The sequence below is a fragment of the Ogataea angusta genome (genome assembly GCF_019207475.1).
Source record: "Ogataea angusta isolate 61-244 chromosome Unknown 61-244_NODE_3_length_881311_cov_93.026150, whole genome shotgun sequence".
NCBI lineage: Eukaryota > Fungi > Ascomycota > Pichiomycetes > Pichiales > Pichiaceae > Ogataea > Ogataea angusta.
In genome coordinates, this window is record NW_025065217.1 from 176,780 (window position 1) to 190,838 (window position 14,059).

The following is a 14,059-nucleotide window of genomic DNA, read 5'->3' on the forward strand; positions in this document are numbered from 1 at the left end:
TCACCGGTTCAGAATTTGTGCGTGAGGATCGGCTTGTCCTCTCCGTCGGCGAGTCCGAGCGTCTTGGGCGTGAGAAAGTCCCGTCTTTTCAGGTACGGCGCGCCGACCTCGTCTCTGTCCAGGTCCTCGCGCTCGTCCAGGTGTTTCTCCACGATGAACATCTTGTACGTCTCCAGACGGTGTTTGCGGCACTCGATGTAGTCCTGTCGCAACGGCAGGCACTCTGTTCTATCGGCGGTGGTGGAGCTCGTCATGCACTCCAGCGCACTCTGGAAAAGGCCGAAACATTTGTTTGGACCGCCGTGTCTTGAGACCTGTTGAAGAGGAGCCATGGGAAATAATTTATTTAAATTTACTTGAATTTATTTAAAATTATTTATTCAAATAAATATATATACAAATATTTCATGTTTTCTGGGGAACCGCAACGGGTCGCGAGACTGGACGGGATTCAGGTCCCCACGCTGCTGAACGTCTCCCTCACACCAGAACAGCTCGAGGCCGTGCAGGTGATGGTGCGGATCGAGGAAATCAACCGGATGATCCAGACAGACTCGTTTGTTCCGCCCACAAGAACAAGGTCGCCGTCTCCGCCCCCGGTGTACGACGCGAGCGGAAAAAGAACCAACACGCGCGAGCAGCGCTACCGAAGTCGGTTCGAGGCCGAAAGAGGCCGTTTGATAGAGAACGCGCTGCGAAACATCCCCGACTACCGGCCGCCGCCAGACTACCGCAGACAGACCAAGACAAGCGACAAGCTGTACATCCCTGCACGTGACCACCCCGAGATCAACTTCATCGGGCTCCTGATGGGGCCCAGGGGCCACACGCTGAAGAAGATCCAGGAAAAAAGCGGCGCAAAGATCGGGATCAGGGGCAAAGGGTCGGTGAAGGAAGGTAAAAACACGGCCCTGATACGACCGGACCAAAATAATCTGGACGACGACCTGCACTGTCTCATCACCGCCGACTCGGAGGAGAAGATCCAGAAGGCCATGAAGCTGTGCAGCGAGATCATCCAGGGCGCGATCAGCGCTCCCGAGGGCCAGAACGAGCACAAACGCGACCAGCTCAAGCAGCTTGCTATTTTGAACGGCACGCTGCGCGCCTCGGACGAGAAGCTGTGTCTGAACTGCGGCGAGAAGGGCCACAAGCGGTACGAGTGTCCGAATCTCGGGAAACAGAACTTTGCGCAGTCGCTGGTGTGTTCTCGCTGCGGCAACATTGGCCATCTGGCACGCGACTGTAAGGCGGACCTGGAGGAGACGGCAAGACACGGCAGAGACCTTGAGATGATGATGCGTGATCTGGAGGGAGAGGCGGAGGGCTACGTGCAGTCCGAAATGACACAGATCGAGTGGTCTGGCGCTGCGCCCACGGCTGCTCCTAAGGCTGACTCCACGGCTGTTTGCTCGCCGCCGCCAGCTATTGCCGCTCCGCCCGGAATGAAGCTGGGCACCACGCCGATGTTTGCTCCGCCGCCGCCAAAGATGAGTCCGCCGCCCAAAATGGCGCCTCCGCCAATGCCCAAACATCTCAAGCTACCAATCACGAAAAAGCCCGATACAGACTAGTGTGCTGTGCGAGTCGTGTTTCATAATCATTAGGTATCTATACTACACATAAGCGCACTCCAAATGTTTCTTTGAGCAGCTCAGACAGTCTGAGGACGGGTTGTCTTCGAGCTTGATACATTTGATCTTCTTGAACCTGCAAGTGTTGCACGAGGTCTTCTTGGGGTGCTTGGCGTACGAGCCCATCACGGCCGGCAGCGACACCTCGTCTTTCGGCTCGTCCTTCTCCGGCGTCTGGTGCATGCGCTCGGACTTATTGAATTTAATGATGTCGTTTCTAGTGAATCCCTTTGAAAAACAGCACGCGAGCTTTTTCGAGCTGCACGCGGAGCACGGCTTGAACTTCAGGTACCGGAACTGGCTCAGCTTGGTGTTGAAGCGCTGGTTCTGGTACTGCGACGTGTCGATCTCGAAGTACTGGTACCTGTGCTCGTCTTCGTACAGAAACTTGCAGCTGGCGATTTCGGAGCCGCGGGGGGCCGCTGCGGACCTCGTTTTCGGCAGCTCGGCAAGCACAAAGATCTCGGAGTCGCACTTGATTTTGCGCGCGCGGCAGCAGTCGCACGAGGGCCCGGACCGTTGCCGTTTGGACGCCGTGGACGGCGACGCCAGCTTGATGGAGGTGAGCTTGGGCGCGGATCGTGGCTGAGGCGTGGTCTGGATGACCAGATTGGAAATCTCCAGTTTTGGAGAGTTGTGCGTCGTTTTCGGAGCTAAGACGTAATTGGGCGTTGCTGTGGGATTTTCGCTGTGGACGCTGTGCATTGCTGCTGTCTGGAGCAGGAGGTCGAACTTGGAGTATGGCTTTGGCGGGTTATTAGGCGCCAGCACCTTTGGTGCCTGTGGCTCGGGCTTTGGCAGCGAGAGTTTGGGCAGCGAGGGAAGACTGATGCGAGGCACGCTGGGCAGCGGCGCATTGTACGTGGGGATGTTATCGTTGAGCGATAGCGAGTAGTTGGAGAGGTCCGTGACAGGGACTCTGGATTTGACGTAGTTCTGAATAGACATGAAATTTGAGATTTGGGGGGAAATGTGCCCGATTTATAGCACAATGCAATAACCTCTTGGGTAGTCTCCAGGGAAATGCACCCATAATGCTGGAGGGACATATCATGGGGTGCGGCACTGTGAGGGGGGAACTCCGATGTCCGTAAGTCCGGACCGTGGACGAGTTTCCGGTTCGGGAACAAGACGCCCCGCGGTGAGTCTCTGGGGGAAACGACGGGGTACCTGGACGCCACGAGCACGGCTCAGGCTGTAGTCACTTGTCGGGCCTGGTGCACACATGACTCTTTTTCGGCACTGGTTCGGTGCGTTTGATTGGCCCCATGCGCACCGCGCGCTGCTCCGTAACGCGCTCTGTTGGAAGGGAATCATCACGCGGACATATAGGACCCGGATTTCTACGGGGGCCCACCCGTAAAAAACGGGGTGCAGAAGTTCCAGCTCGGAGCCCAGTCCGGCGGAGTGTACGTCTCCGTGAGTGTGCACCGACACCGTACCAACCAACAGCGCTGGTTTGCGCAACCCTCGCAGCGTCTGCTGACAAGCGTCAAGAGTGACATTACCTGGTTTACTACCCTCTAGGTTATTGCATGTACCACCCACACACCCCCACTCAATAATCGCACCACTTGCTCGGTGACTCATGAGTCATGTGCACCGAGCCACCTCAAAATGACGTACTGTCCACCACGGTCTCGCGATTCCCTATTCCTTCTCCCCGCGATTTAGTGGCGCCGGAGTAGATTGCGAATTTTAGCCGTTTTTTGCCAAAATCGGAATCTCACAGATTCAGACAATAGCTTACTGCATATACCATCTATATCTACCTATGGGCCTCAAACAGCCGCCGCTGTTGCTCCTGCTGTTTCGCCAGCTTCTTCCTGGCGCTCTTGGTCACCTCCTCCCCGCTCGCAAGTTTCACAGGCAGCCCGTTCTCGTCCCATTCGGAGTATATTTCTCTGTACTCCGCGGTCTTGAACATCTCTGCCGGGTCGATCTTCGCCTTGGCCAGCCTTTCCTTCTCCTTCTCCTCCTTCAGCCGCAGCTGTTCCAGCCGCCGCCTCTCCTTTTCCAGCTGCTGTTGCTCTTTCTCCGCCTGCTGCCTCAGCAGCTCCTGTTTTTCGCTCTCGTTCAAAAACTTGATCAGGGCTCCTTGACCAGCACGGTCGTCAAGAGACACATTCAGTTGGAGCAATTCTTTGTCTCTGAGCGTGTCGGTGGCGTCCAAGAACACTTTGTAGTCTGCCTTGGCGATCGCCGAGCTGCGCACCAGGTCCCGGAAATTCGACAGCACCTTCAGGTACGGCATCAGCGCCTCCTCCAAGTTGCCCGAGCCGGTCTCGGGTTGCACGTTGTCCTCCCAGCCAAGGCCGTCCTTTCTTGTGTCGAAACCAAGCACGCGCAGGATCCTCGTGATGTACAGCGCGCTCTGGACGAGCGGCTCGACGCGCAGATCGGCGCCGACAGCGCCGATGTAGGTGTTTGCGCCGTTGACGAGCTCCAGCAGGGCACGCAGCGCCTGCGGCGTGGCCAGGTTGTCGCAGAACGCGGCGTGCACGTTCTTCTTGCACTGCGCGAGCTCGGCAACGAGCCGCTTCTCATGCTCGCCGTACTTCTTCGAAATCACCTCGCCCGCGCGCAGGCGGTGGTCGGTGTCGGCCTTGATTGCCCGCACGTTCTTGAAGAACTTGCTGAGCGACGACTCCATCGACCGCACCTCGTTCAACAGGCTCTCCTTGAAGTCCAGCGCGTTGTTCCACTGCACCAGCGCAAAACACAGCCGCAGCTGCCGCGCAGAGTACCGGGCCAGCGCCTCCTCGATGGTGATGAAGTTTTTCAGCGACTTGGACATTTTCTGGCCCTCGATGTGCAGATGCCCCGTGTGCAGGAAGTAGTTGACCCACTGCTTGCAGTCGTAGTGGGCCTCGCTCTGCGCCAGCTCGTTGTCGTGGTGCGGGAACGCAAGGTCGATGCCGCCCGAGTGGATGTCGAGCTTGTCGCCGACAAAGTCCGCCGCCATGACCGAGCACTCGATGTGCCAGCCGGGCCGGCCAGGGCCCCACGGCGACGGCCACGACGGCTCGCCCGCCTTGGACGCCTTCCACAGCGCAAAGTCGGACGCGTTCAGCTTGCCCTGCGCCGCCGACAGCGACCCTTCGCCGTCCTCGAGCAGCTCCAGGTTGCCCTTCGACCACGGCTGCAGCTTGGCGTACTCGTGCGCCGGGTCCTTGTCGAACTTGGCCACGTTGAAATACACCGACCCGTCGCTCGTGGCGTACGCATAGCCCTTGTCGATGATCTGCTGCACAAACGCCACGATCTCGGGCACGTACTCCGACACGCGCGTGACGATCGTCGGCGGCAGCACGTTCAGCGCGGCCATGTCCTCGTCGTACTTGTGCTCCCAGAACGACGAGCACGCCTTGAAGATCTCCGGATCCGTGACGGTGTGGCCGAGCTCTCTGTCGAGCTCGGGCACGATCACGTCCTTGGTTTTGTCCAGAAACGCCGCCAGGTCGGTCTCGCGGGCGATCGCCTCGCCCGCCGCCACGCACGCCTTCACGTGCATCGGCAGCTTGGGTTTCTGCAGACCGAGCGCTGCCAGGTCGAGCGAGCGCGCCCACTCGTCAAAGGACACGGCGCCGTCGTACTCGGGCAGGTTCTTCGCCACGTACGCCGCCAGCGCCCGCCGCGCCGTCTCGCGCAACTGCGCGTCCACGGCACTGTGCTTGCGGGCAAACTCGCCAAACAGATGCTCCTGTCTGGCCTTGATGATGATCTTGTCGTCGATGTCGGTCACGTTCTGCACAAACTTGACGTTGTAGCCAAAATAGTCCTGCAGAATGCGGCGGTTGATGTCGATCGTCACGTAGTTCCGCGCGTGGCCCATGTGCGACGAGTTGTACACAGTCGGCCCGCAGCTGTACCAGGTGACCTCGTCGCTGGAGCTGGGCACAAACGGCACCTTGGACCGCGTGAGCGTGTTGTAGAGCACCAGGGGCGCGTCCGGCAATTTTTCTGGCTGCACCCACGTCGTCATGAACAGTTTGGACAGGGCAAAAGAAGAATGTGTGTGAAGCTTTGTTCTTGCCGCAGAAAATGCCCAAATTTTCATGGCATTTTTTTTTTTTGTTTCCAAACCCGCTTATGTAAGTACTCCCTTTCCATGGCCAGCATCTACAAACTGTCTGTCTCGGGCGTGCGCTCGTTCAGCGGCGACACGCACGAAACCATCCAGTTTGAGCGCCCGCTCACGCTCATCGTCGGCGCCAACGGCTCGGGCAAGACCACCATCATCGAGGCCCTGCGCTACGCCACCACGGGCGATCTCCCCCCCAACTCGAAAAACGGCGCCTTTGTCAACGATCCCAGCATGACGGGCGCCACGGAGACAAAGGCCCAGGTCAAGCTCGCGTTCCAGAACGTCAACCGCACCAGCATGGTGCTCACCAAGTCGCTCGCCGCGTTCAAGAACGCGCGCACAGGGACCACGAGCTTCAAGACCCGCGAGAACCAGCTCGTGGCCGTCCACAACGGCGAAAAACAGACCGTCACGTCGAAAATGGCCGACATGGAGACCGCGGTGCCGCAGCAGCTTGGCGTGTCGCGCGCGGTGCTCAACTACGTGATCTTCTGCCACCAGGACGAGAGCCTGTGGCCGATCAGCGACTCGGCGAGTCTCAAGAAGCGCTTCGACGAGATCTTCGACTCGGTCAAGTTCATCAAGGTGCTGGAGACGTTCCGGGCGATCCAGAAGGAGATGAACGTGGATATCCGCGTGATCAACAACACCGTGGAGCATTTGCGGAACGACCGTGCGCGCGCGCACCACAAACACGCGCAAGTCGCCGAGCTGAACCGCGAGGTCGACCGGCTGAACGCCGAGTCCGAGACGCTTGCGCGCGAGATCGAGGCCGTCAACAAGGAGGCCGACCGGCTGTTTGCGACGAACCAGGACTACGAGAAGACGATAAGCCGACTGGAGTACCTGCGGCAGCAGGAGAGCGGTCTTGTGCAGCAGATGGACGTGATCCGCTCGACGACGACGCGCATCGACTTGCCCGACGACCAGATCCGCGAGCAGCTCGACAACTTTGCCAACGTGCTGGCTGAGAAGAGGACCGCTGTTGAGCAGCTGCGCGCGCAGATCGAGGCGCGAAGCGCGCAACTTGCCCGTGCGCGGGACGAGTACAACACCTCTGTGCGGGAGGAGGGCCGACTGCGCGGTCTGTTTGAGCGGCACGAGCAGAACCGCAGCGAGAAGCAGCGGCTTGAGCAGCAGCTGGACCGTGCAAGGCTGGACGCGCTAGCGGCCGAGTTTGCCGCCAAGGAGGCCGCGCACAAGGCTGCTCTCGAGGACGTTGAGTTCGAGCTCACGACGCTCAAGGAGGAGCTTGCGCGCGAGGCGCAGCATGCCGAGTACGTGCGCAAGGACGTGGACGCTCTGGAAACGAAGCGCGCCAAGTTCCAGCAAATCCTGTCTCTTTCGAGCTCGAACCAGGCGAGGCTGGAGCGCGAGCGTGCTGAGCTGGCTGCTGAGGAATCGGAGCTGCAGCAGTTGCGCGACTCGAGCCCGCTGGCCGCCATCAACGAGAAAATCGCCCAGACCGAGAAACAGATCCGCCAGCTGGAGCTGGAGCAAGAGGATTTGCTCCGGAAGGTGAGCCAGGCCAGCAGACAGTCCGACAGCACGGCTAAAGTGTACTATTTGCGAAGAAATCTGGAAGCCGTGGAGCAGAAGCTGGAGAACGCATTTTCGCGGCTCGAGACGCGCGACGTGGACGCTTTCACGGCCCGCTACAGACAGACGGAGGCCGCCGTGCTGGAGAAAACCGGTCGTGTGCAGGAGTTGCGCGAGACGCTAAACGAGGCGGCGATCGCGCACCGCAACGGCGTGCAGCAGCTCGCTAGCTCGCGCGACGAACTTGCCGCGCTCGAGAAAGACGTTCGCGCGGTTCTGGGCGCAGCGCCGCTTGCGCAGTTTGAGGAGCTGCTGGAGGACGCCGAGTACGAGTTCAGCGACTGCGACGGCGGCTTCAAAGTGCGCGAGTACTGCATCGGCTTCAACAAGCGCGCGATTGACCTCATCAACCACAAGAACGCATGTCTGCTGTGCCACCGGGAGTTTAGTGCTGCCGACGAGAAGAGCAGGGTGCTGGAGCTGCTTGCCCAGCAAACCAGTGTGTTGGAGAGCGACCGTTCGGCAGAGGACGCGCTACGCGCTGCGCGGGACAAGCTGGACCGTCTCAAGGAGGTGTCGGGCAAGGTTGAGCGGCACCGGAAGCTGGATGTGGAGCTGGAGCAGCTGCAGAAGGACGTGGAGGCTGCGCGTGGGCGAGAAACAGCTGCCCGCGAGCAGTTTGAAAGCGAGCAGCGCGCTTTGGACGAGCAGCAGGCCCACAAGTCGCAGCTCGCGTCGCTGCTATCTGTTGTGGACGAGGTTGGCAGGCTGCGGGACGAGCAGGTCTCGCTGCAACGGCACTTGCAAGGCCTAAAGGACGACATGGCTCTGTTTGGCGGGCAACTGCAATCCATGGAGGAGCTGGAGCTGGCGCAGGCGCAGACGAGCAGCGAGACGAAGCGGCTGCGGCTGGTGCTGGAGCGGCACGTGGCCGAGCGCGAGCAGTACTCGCGCAGGCTGATGGGGCTGGAGAGCATGATCAAGGACCGGCGGCTGGAGATCATCGGGCTCGAGAAGTCGGATCTGGACAACGTGAACGTGCGCAAGTCGCTGCAGGAGCTGGAGACGGAGATCGGGCAGCTGCGTGCGACGCTGGACCGGGCGGAGCAGGCGGCTGCTGCGCTGCGTGCGAGCCAGGCGGTGCAGCAGGAGCGGTACGGCGAGGTGAAGCGGCGCGGAGAGGACGAGCTGACTCAGCTGCGGCCGGAGCTGGAGCAGTTGCAGCAGACACAGGCGCAGATTGCGGCGTTGGACGCGCAAATCAGCGAGTTCGAGCAGAAGCATGCGGGCAAGACGACGTTCGAGCAGGAGTCTGTGCGATTACGCGAGCAGATAGCGCACGACGAGGCCGCGCTCGACCAGCTGGGCGCGCAGCTGCGGCAGCTCGAGAACGATCTTAAGGACGCCGACAACGCGGAGCGCAACCTGCGGTACAACCTAGACCTGCTGGCGCTCGAGCAGCAGCAGAGCGAGGTGCGGGCGACGATTTCAGAGCTCGCGCAGCAGCAAGCCGAGTCGCGGCGCGACGAGTACGTGGCGCGCAGCAAGGAGCTGCGCGCGCGCCAGACACAGCTCCAGAGCGAGTACTCGACGAAGCTGGGCGAGATGACGCAGCTGTCGCGGCAGATCCAGTCGGTAAAACACGAGCTGCAACGGGACTACAAGGATGTCGACGAACGGTACACCAAAGAGTACGCGAGCCTGCAGACGAGGCTGTCGATGGTGACGGACCTGACCACATACTACAAGGCGATCGACTCTGCGGTGATGGAGTTCCACCAGGTGAAGATGAAGGAGATCAACCGAATCGTTGACGAGCTATGGAAAAAAACGTACATGGGCAACGACGTGGACAGCATCATGGTGCGCGCAGACCCGATCAAGTCGAGCACGGCCTCAACCACGCGCTCGTACAACTACCGCGTGGTCATGGTGAAGAACGGGACCGAGCTGGACATGCGCGGGCGGTGCTCGGCGGGGCAGCGCGTGCTGGCGGCGCTCATCATCCGGCTCGCGCTGGCCGAGTGTATCGGGCTCAACTTCGGCATGATCGCGCTCGACGAGCCCACCACCAACCTGGACGACGACAACATCGAGTCGCTCGCCAAGGCGCTCGCCAACATCATCCAGGAGCGCGCCACACAGCGCAACTTCCAGCTGATCGTGATCACGCACGACGAGAAGTTTCTGCGCGCAATGAACGCCGTCGACTTCACCGACCACTATTACAAGGTGATCCGCAACGAGCGGCTCAACTCGACCATCAACAAGGTCCAGATCAGCCAGCTCGCCGACTAGCCGTCTTGCGCTCGCCCAGCACAGCCTGCATCTTGCGGTCGCCGCCGCCCTGCTTCCACAGATACAGCGCCTCGATCGCGTAGTTTCTGACGCTCAGGTTCCGCTGGCGGTCCGACGCGCACTCGCTGATGATGTCGACGATCTTGAGGTCGATCACGAGCCCCCAGCACCGCTGCTCGAACTCGGCCAGATCCTGCTTCTGCTCGTCCTCGTCCACCACGTCGTACTCGGCCTGCCCGAGCTTGTACAGCACGCGGCCCAGCGTGCGCAGCGCAATGCACCGTTGCCCGGCCAGCGTCGACCGCAGATAGTGCGCCAGCTCCGCGAGCGTGTACCCGGGCAGCTCTGGGCTTGCTGCGTGGTGGTGCAGCTCCGGAGCCCGGCCGTGTTTCTCTATGTTCTCCGACGTGATCAGGTCTCCGTTCAGGTCAAACCGCAGCTCCGCAACCGCGCTGTAGGTGACCTGTTTCGGCGTCTCCGGCGCCGGCCTCATCCACTCCAACGTCTTGGGGTCCTTGGGCAGGTCCGGGAAGAACTTCTCGTGCAACTTGTCGTTGAAGTCCGGGTCGTTGATGTCGAGTTTCTCGAGTTTCTCGCCGCTCGGCCTTGGAAAATGCACCGACGCCTGCTTCAGCCGCTGGGCCTCCTCGAAGCTTGGCCCCGAGTCGTCCAGATACTCAATGTCCTCCCACTCCTCGTCCTCCTTGCTCGATTTCGGCATTGCCAGCGGCGACGACGGCTTGACGTACTTGACGGACGCCTCGTTGTTGAACCGCACCTTCTTGTCTGGCTCGCTCTTGTCTGGCTCTGCTCTTTTCAGCAGCATCTGCAGGATTTTTGGGTCCAGCGTGCTGATCAGCTCCTCCTTCGCCTGCTCGCGCTCCTCTCCGGACATCCTGCTCAGCCGCTCGATGTTCTCGAGGTGGATCTGCTCTTTTTCAGAGAGTCCGCTCGATGGGCTCTCGGCAGCCGTCCGCCGCCGCACAGGCCTTCTCTTCGCCGCGACAGGGAACCCCGTCGTGGGCCCGGAGATCGCTGGAACAGGTGTCTGGGGCTCTGTGGAGGTGTCGTGCTCGACAATGTCGCCCAGAAGATCCATATTGCAGATAAATAATACTAGAAAAATATTTATTTATTTTGACACCGGAGAACGATTTCCGACGGTGCTGAAAGCAGAGCACAAACGCAGGACCCGCAGCACACAGAATGCTCTGCCGTAGCCGCCGTCCCTACGGCCACGCGTGAGCCCTGCCCTCCTCTCCTCGCCGTCCCGCTACCGCACCGTCTGCCCAAAGAGGCCGGGTAACCCCCGCCACGTCACATCTCCGCTCACCCCGTGCAGGCCTCCGGGTGCAAGTAGCCTATTTAACAAAGAAACAGTTGCAAAACATTTATTCCCACCCTTTTTCTCGCCATGACAAGATCCTTCAGCGTCGAGAACATCCCGCAGCTGCCTCCAGACCCATTGTTTGGTCTCAAGGCCAGATACAGCGAGGACCCGCGTCCCAACAAGGTCGATCTTGGAATCGGTGCATACAGAGACAACGACGGCAAGCCGTGGATTTTGCCCTCTGTCAGGCTCGCCGAGAACCTGTTGCAGAACTCCAAGGAGTACAACCACGAGTATCTGGCGATTTCCGGCTACAAGGCGTTCACCGACGCCGCTGCCCGGATCATCCTTGGTCAGCAGTCCAGGGCCATTGCCGAGGGCAGACTCGTGTCTATCCAGACGCTTTCCGGCACTGGTGCATTGCACGTGGCGGGTAAGTTCTTGAAAGACTTCTACGTGTCCAACGCCACCAGAGACCCTCCTGTCATTTACCTCTCGAAGCCTACGTGGGCCAACCATGTACAGATTTTTGAGTACCTTGGCCTCAAGACGGCCTCGTACCCCTACTGGAACAACGAGACCAAGTCGCTGGACCTGGACGGCTTTGTGAAGGCCATAGAACAGGCTCCCGAGGGCTCTGTGTTCCTGCTGCACGCCACCGCGCACAACCCGACCGGGCTCGACCCCAAACCGGACCAGTGGCTCAAGATCCTACAGGCCATCGAAAAAGGCAAACATCTGGCTCTGTTCGACTCGGCGTACCAGGGCTTCTCGTCCGGGTCGCTCGATAAAGACGCGTGGGCCGTGCGCGAGGCCGTCGACAAGAACTACAGCTTCCCGATCATTGTGTGCCAGTCGTTTGCCAAGAACGCAGGAATGTACGGCGAAAGAGTCGGCGCCGTGCACGTGGTGCTGCCAAACCACGACACAGCGCTCAACAAGGCGGTTCTCTCGCAACTGTCCAAGATCATCCGCGCAGAAATCTCCAACCCGCCAGCGTACGGAGCCAAGATCGTTTCTCTCATCCTCAACACGCCCGAGCTCATGAAACAATGGGAGGACGACCTCGTGACCATGAGCTCGCGGATCTCCAAGATGCGCCAGACCCTCACTGCCGAGCTCGAGAAGCTGGGCACCCCGGGCTCCTGGAAGCACATTGTCGAGCAACAGGGCATGTTCTCCTTTACCGGCTTGACGCCGGCCCAGGTCGAGAGACTGGAAAAGGAGCACGGCGTGTACCTGGTCAGCTCTGGCAGAGCCAGCATCGCCGGTCTGAACGAGGGCAACGTCAAGCATGTGGCCAAATGTATCGACCAGGTGGTGAGAACTGTGTAGATAGGAAGGAGCACACCCGTACACCACACGAGCCATCCAAAAATTAAAATAAACATACATATATTGCTTGCTTCTACTCATCTCTTCATGTCTAAGAGACCGTCTCGGACCGCTAAAAAACCTTCAATTCCACCGCCGGAGTCGGCCATGTCTGACGCGTCTGATTCAGAAGGTGCTTCCATAGAGAACATCAAGACCAAACGGTCCTCGTCGATGTCCTCGATCTTCTCTCTGACCGACGAGCCTCTGCCTCCGCCCAATGAAACCGATATCATAGCATTCACTTCGGACAATAGACATCTGTCTTTCATTAGAAACCTACATATGGCCGACTTCATCACCATGCTGAACGGCTTTAGTGGTTTTTACTCGATCATTTCATGTCTCAGATTCACGCTGACGCACCAGAGCCATTACGTGCAGCGAGCCATTTTCTTCATTTTGCTGGGCCTATTTTTCGACTTTTTCGACGGAAAGGTCGCCAGACTCAGAAACAAGGCCTCTCTGATTGGCCAGGAGCTCGATTCGCTCGCAGACTTAATCTCGTTCGGAGTTGCTCCCGCCTCGATTGCGTTTGCCATAGGGCTTCAAACCACGCTCGACGCTCTCTGTCTCACCTTCTGCGTTCTGTGCGGGCTCGGTAGACTCGCCAGATTCAACGTCACCGTCTCCAACATTCCCAAGGACTTCACTGGCAAGTCCAAGTATTTTGAAGGACTGCCTATTCCGTCATCCCTGTGGCTCGTGTTTCTGATGTCGTTCCTTGTTTACAAGCAGTGGACCGCCGCCGATCTGCCATTGGGACTCCTGTGGGAGGGCAAGTTCTATGAGTGGCACCCTTTCAGTGGACTGTTCTTCGTCCAGGGCTGTCTGATGATTAGCAAGAGCCTGAGAATCCCTAAGCCATGAGTTATTATGTATTCATCTAAAAGGTTTGCGTCCCTTGACCTGCCATTTTTCGTCCTCCTGCGAGCTTCCCGGTCGTATGTTGGTCTTTTTCGCAGAGGACAGATTTAGTCTGCTGCTGGGCGTCGCGGCGGGTTTTTGTATTGGTGTCTGGTTCAATGACGACGAATGCGATCTCACAAGCTTCGGAATCGACGACTGGCGCCTTGTAGAGCTCGAAACCGCGCGGCTATTGCCTCGAAGATACGATCGTCTCGCGGGAGTTTCTTTGGTCTGCGCGGCTTTACTAGGCCCTGGGGGAGGCATGATCGTTCTGTCTTTGCGTTCTCTTTCCAGCTTCTCGATCTCTGCTTGCAGAGAGTCAATCTTGGTCTGGATCTCGTCCAGCTGCTGTTTCTGGTTCCAGGTTTTTGGAGTCGGTGCCTCTTCAAAGTTCACGCACCATGCGTTGATATTGAGGCCAAACAAAAACGAGCCAAACGACTCGTTGAAATTGGTCAGCGATTCATGGATCTCGTTCAGCTTCAACAGCTTCATGTGTATGCTATCCAGATGGTCAATGAACTCAAACTGTCGGGCTTTGTCGAAAAACGGCAGATCGGACTCGCCGGATGCTGGGGCCCCGTCTTGCGCGGCTTCGGTGGAGTCGCTCTGCGCTAAAGACCCCGGAGTCGACAGAGAGGGCGGGTTGTGTTGCGAATGATAAGGGGACGATAGAGGATAGTGCTGCTGTTTGGACGCCGGCGACGTGGACGTGCCTATCAGGTTGGACGACCGCATGCTGCGTCGGTTCTGGTTCGGCGTAGCCGGCCGCACAATCGGCAGCCGCGAGCTCGTTCCCTCGTTTTCGAACGGTCTCATTAAATAAAAATACTCTTTATTTTATTATTTTTCCCAAATACGCGTCGCTACGCACCGGTGCACGGATGT

At 59.0% G+C, this 14,059-nt stretch overlaps 10 protein-coding genes across 10 annotated transcripts; 4 read left to right on the top strand and 6 right to left on the bottom strand.

Annotated features, from left to right (window-relative positions):
- Positions 1-8: 8 nt before the first annotated feature.
- On the bottom strand, positions 9-332 carry KL928_001552 (uncharacterized protein; the record flags this gene model as incomplete). Its single annotated transcript, XM_043201930.1, has 1 exon — positions 9-332. One exon carries the CDS (start codon positions 330-332, stop codon positions 9-11), a length of 324 nt encoding a protein of 107 aa, XP_043060829.1.
- Positions 333-407: 75 nt separating this feature from the next.
- Positions 408-1,574, top strand: KL928_001553 (uncharacterized protein; the record flags this gene model as incomplete). The annotated part of the gene is made up of 1 exon (XM_043201931.1): positions 408-1,574. The coding sequence occupies one exon, from the start codon at positions 408-410 to the stop codon at positions 1,572-1,574; it is 1,167 nt and encodes a 388-aa protein (XP_043060830.1).
- Positions 1,575-1,616: 42 nt separating this feature from the next.
- On the bottom strand, positions 1,617-2,582 carry KL928_001554 (uncharacterized protein; the record flags this gene model as incomplete). Its single annotated transcript, XM_043201932.1, has 1 exon — positions 1,617-2,582. The coding sequence occupies one exon, from the start codon at positions 2,580-2,582 to the stop codon at positions 1,617-1,619; it is 966 nt and encodes a 321-aa protein (XP_043060831.1).
- A 102-nt stretch (positions 2,583-2,684) lies between these two features.
- KL928_001555 (uncharacterized protein) lies at positions 2,685-3,224 on the bottom strand (the record flags this gene model as incomplete). The annotated part of the gene is made up of 1 exon (XM_043201933.1): positions 2,685-3,224. One exon carries the CDS (start codon positions 3,222-3,224, stop codon positions 2,685-2,687), a length of 540 nt encoding a protein of 179 aa, XP_043060832.1.
- A 178-nt stretch (positions 3,225-3,402) lies between these two features.
- Positions 3,403-5,619, bottom strand: KL928_001556 (uncharacterized protein; the record flags this gene model as incomplete). Its single annotated transcript, XM_043201934.1, has 1 exon — positions 3,403-5,619. The coding sequence occupies one exon, from the start codon at positions 5,617-5,619 to the stop codon at positions 3,403-3,405; it is 2,217 nt and encodes a 738-aa protein (XP_043060833.1).
- A 126-nt stretch (positions 5,620-5,745) lies between these two features.
- Positions 5,746-9,558, top strand: KL928_001557 (uncharacterized protein; the record flags this gene model as incomplete). Its single annotated transcript, XM_043201935.1, has 1 exon — positions 5,746-9,558. The coding sequence occupies one exon, from the start codon at positions 5,746-5,748 to the stop codon at positions 9,556-9,558; it is 3,813 nt and encodes a 1,270-aa protein (XP_043060834.1).
- A 153-nt stretch (positions 9,559-9,711) lies between these two features.
- KL928_001558 (uncharacterized protein) lies at positions 9,712-10,657 on the bottom strand (the record flags this gene model as incomplete). Its single annotated transcript, XM_043201936.1, has 2 exons — positions 9,712-9,739; positions 9,894-10,657. The coding sequence occupies 2 exons, from the start codon at positions 10,655-10,657 to the stop codon at positions 9,712-9,714; spliced, it is 792 nt and encodes a 263-aa protein (XP_043060835.1).
- A 315-nt stretch (positions 10,658-10,972) lies between these two features.
- On the top strand, positions 10,973-12,223 carry KL928_001559 (uncharacterized protein; the record flags this gene model as incomplete). Its single annotated transcript, XM_043201937.1, has 1 exon — positions 10,973-12,223. One exon carries the CDS (start codon positions 10,973-10,975, stop codon positions 12,221-12,223), a length of 1,251 nt encoding a protein of 416 aa, XP_043060836.1.
- An 87-nt stretch (positions 12,224-12,310) lies between these two features.
- KL928_001560 (uncharacterized protein) lies at positions 12,311-13,132 on the top strand (the record flags this gene model as incomplete). The annotated part of the gene is made up of 1 exon (XM_043201939.1): positions 12,311-13,132. The coding sequence occupies one exon, from the start codon at positions 12,311-12,313 to the stop codon at positions 13,130-13,132; it is 822 nt and encodes a 273-aa protein (XP_043060837.1).
- A 12-nt stretch (positions 13,133-13,144) lies between these two features.
- On the bottom strand, positions 13,145-13,990 carry KL928_001561 (uncharacterized protein; the record flags this gene model as incomplete). The annotated part of the gene is made up of 1 exon (XM_043201940.1): positions 13,145-13,990. One exon carries the CDS (start codon positions 13,988-13,990, stop codon positions 13,145-13,147), a length of 846 nt encoding a protein of 281 aa, XP_043060838.1.
- Positions 13,991-14,059: the final 69 nt, after the last annotated feature.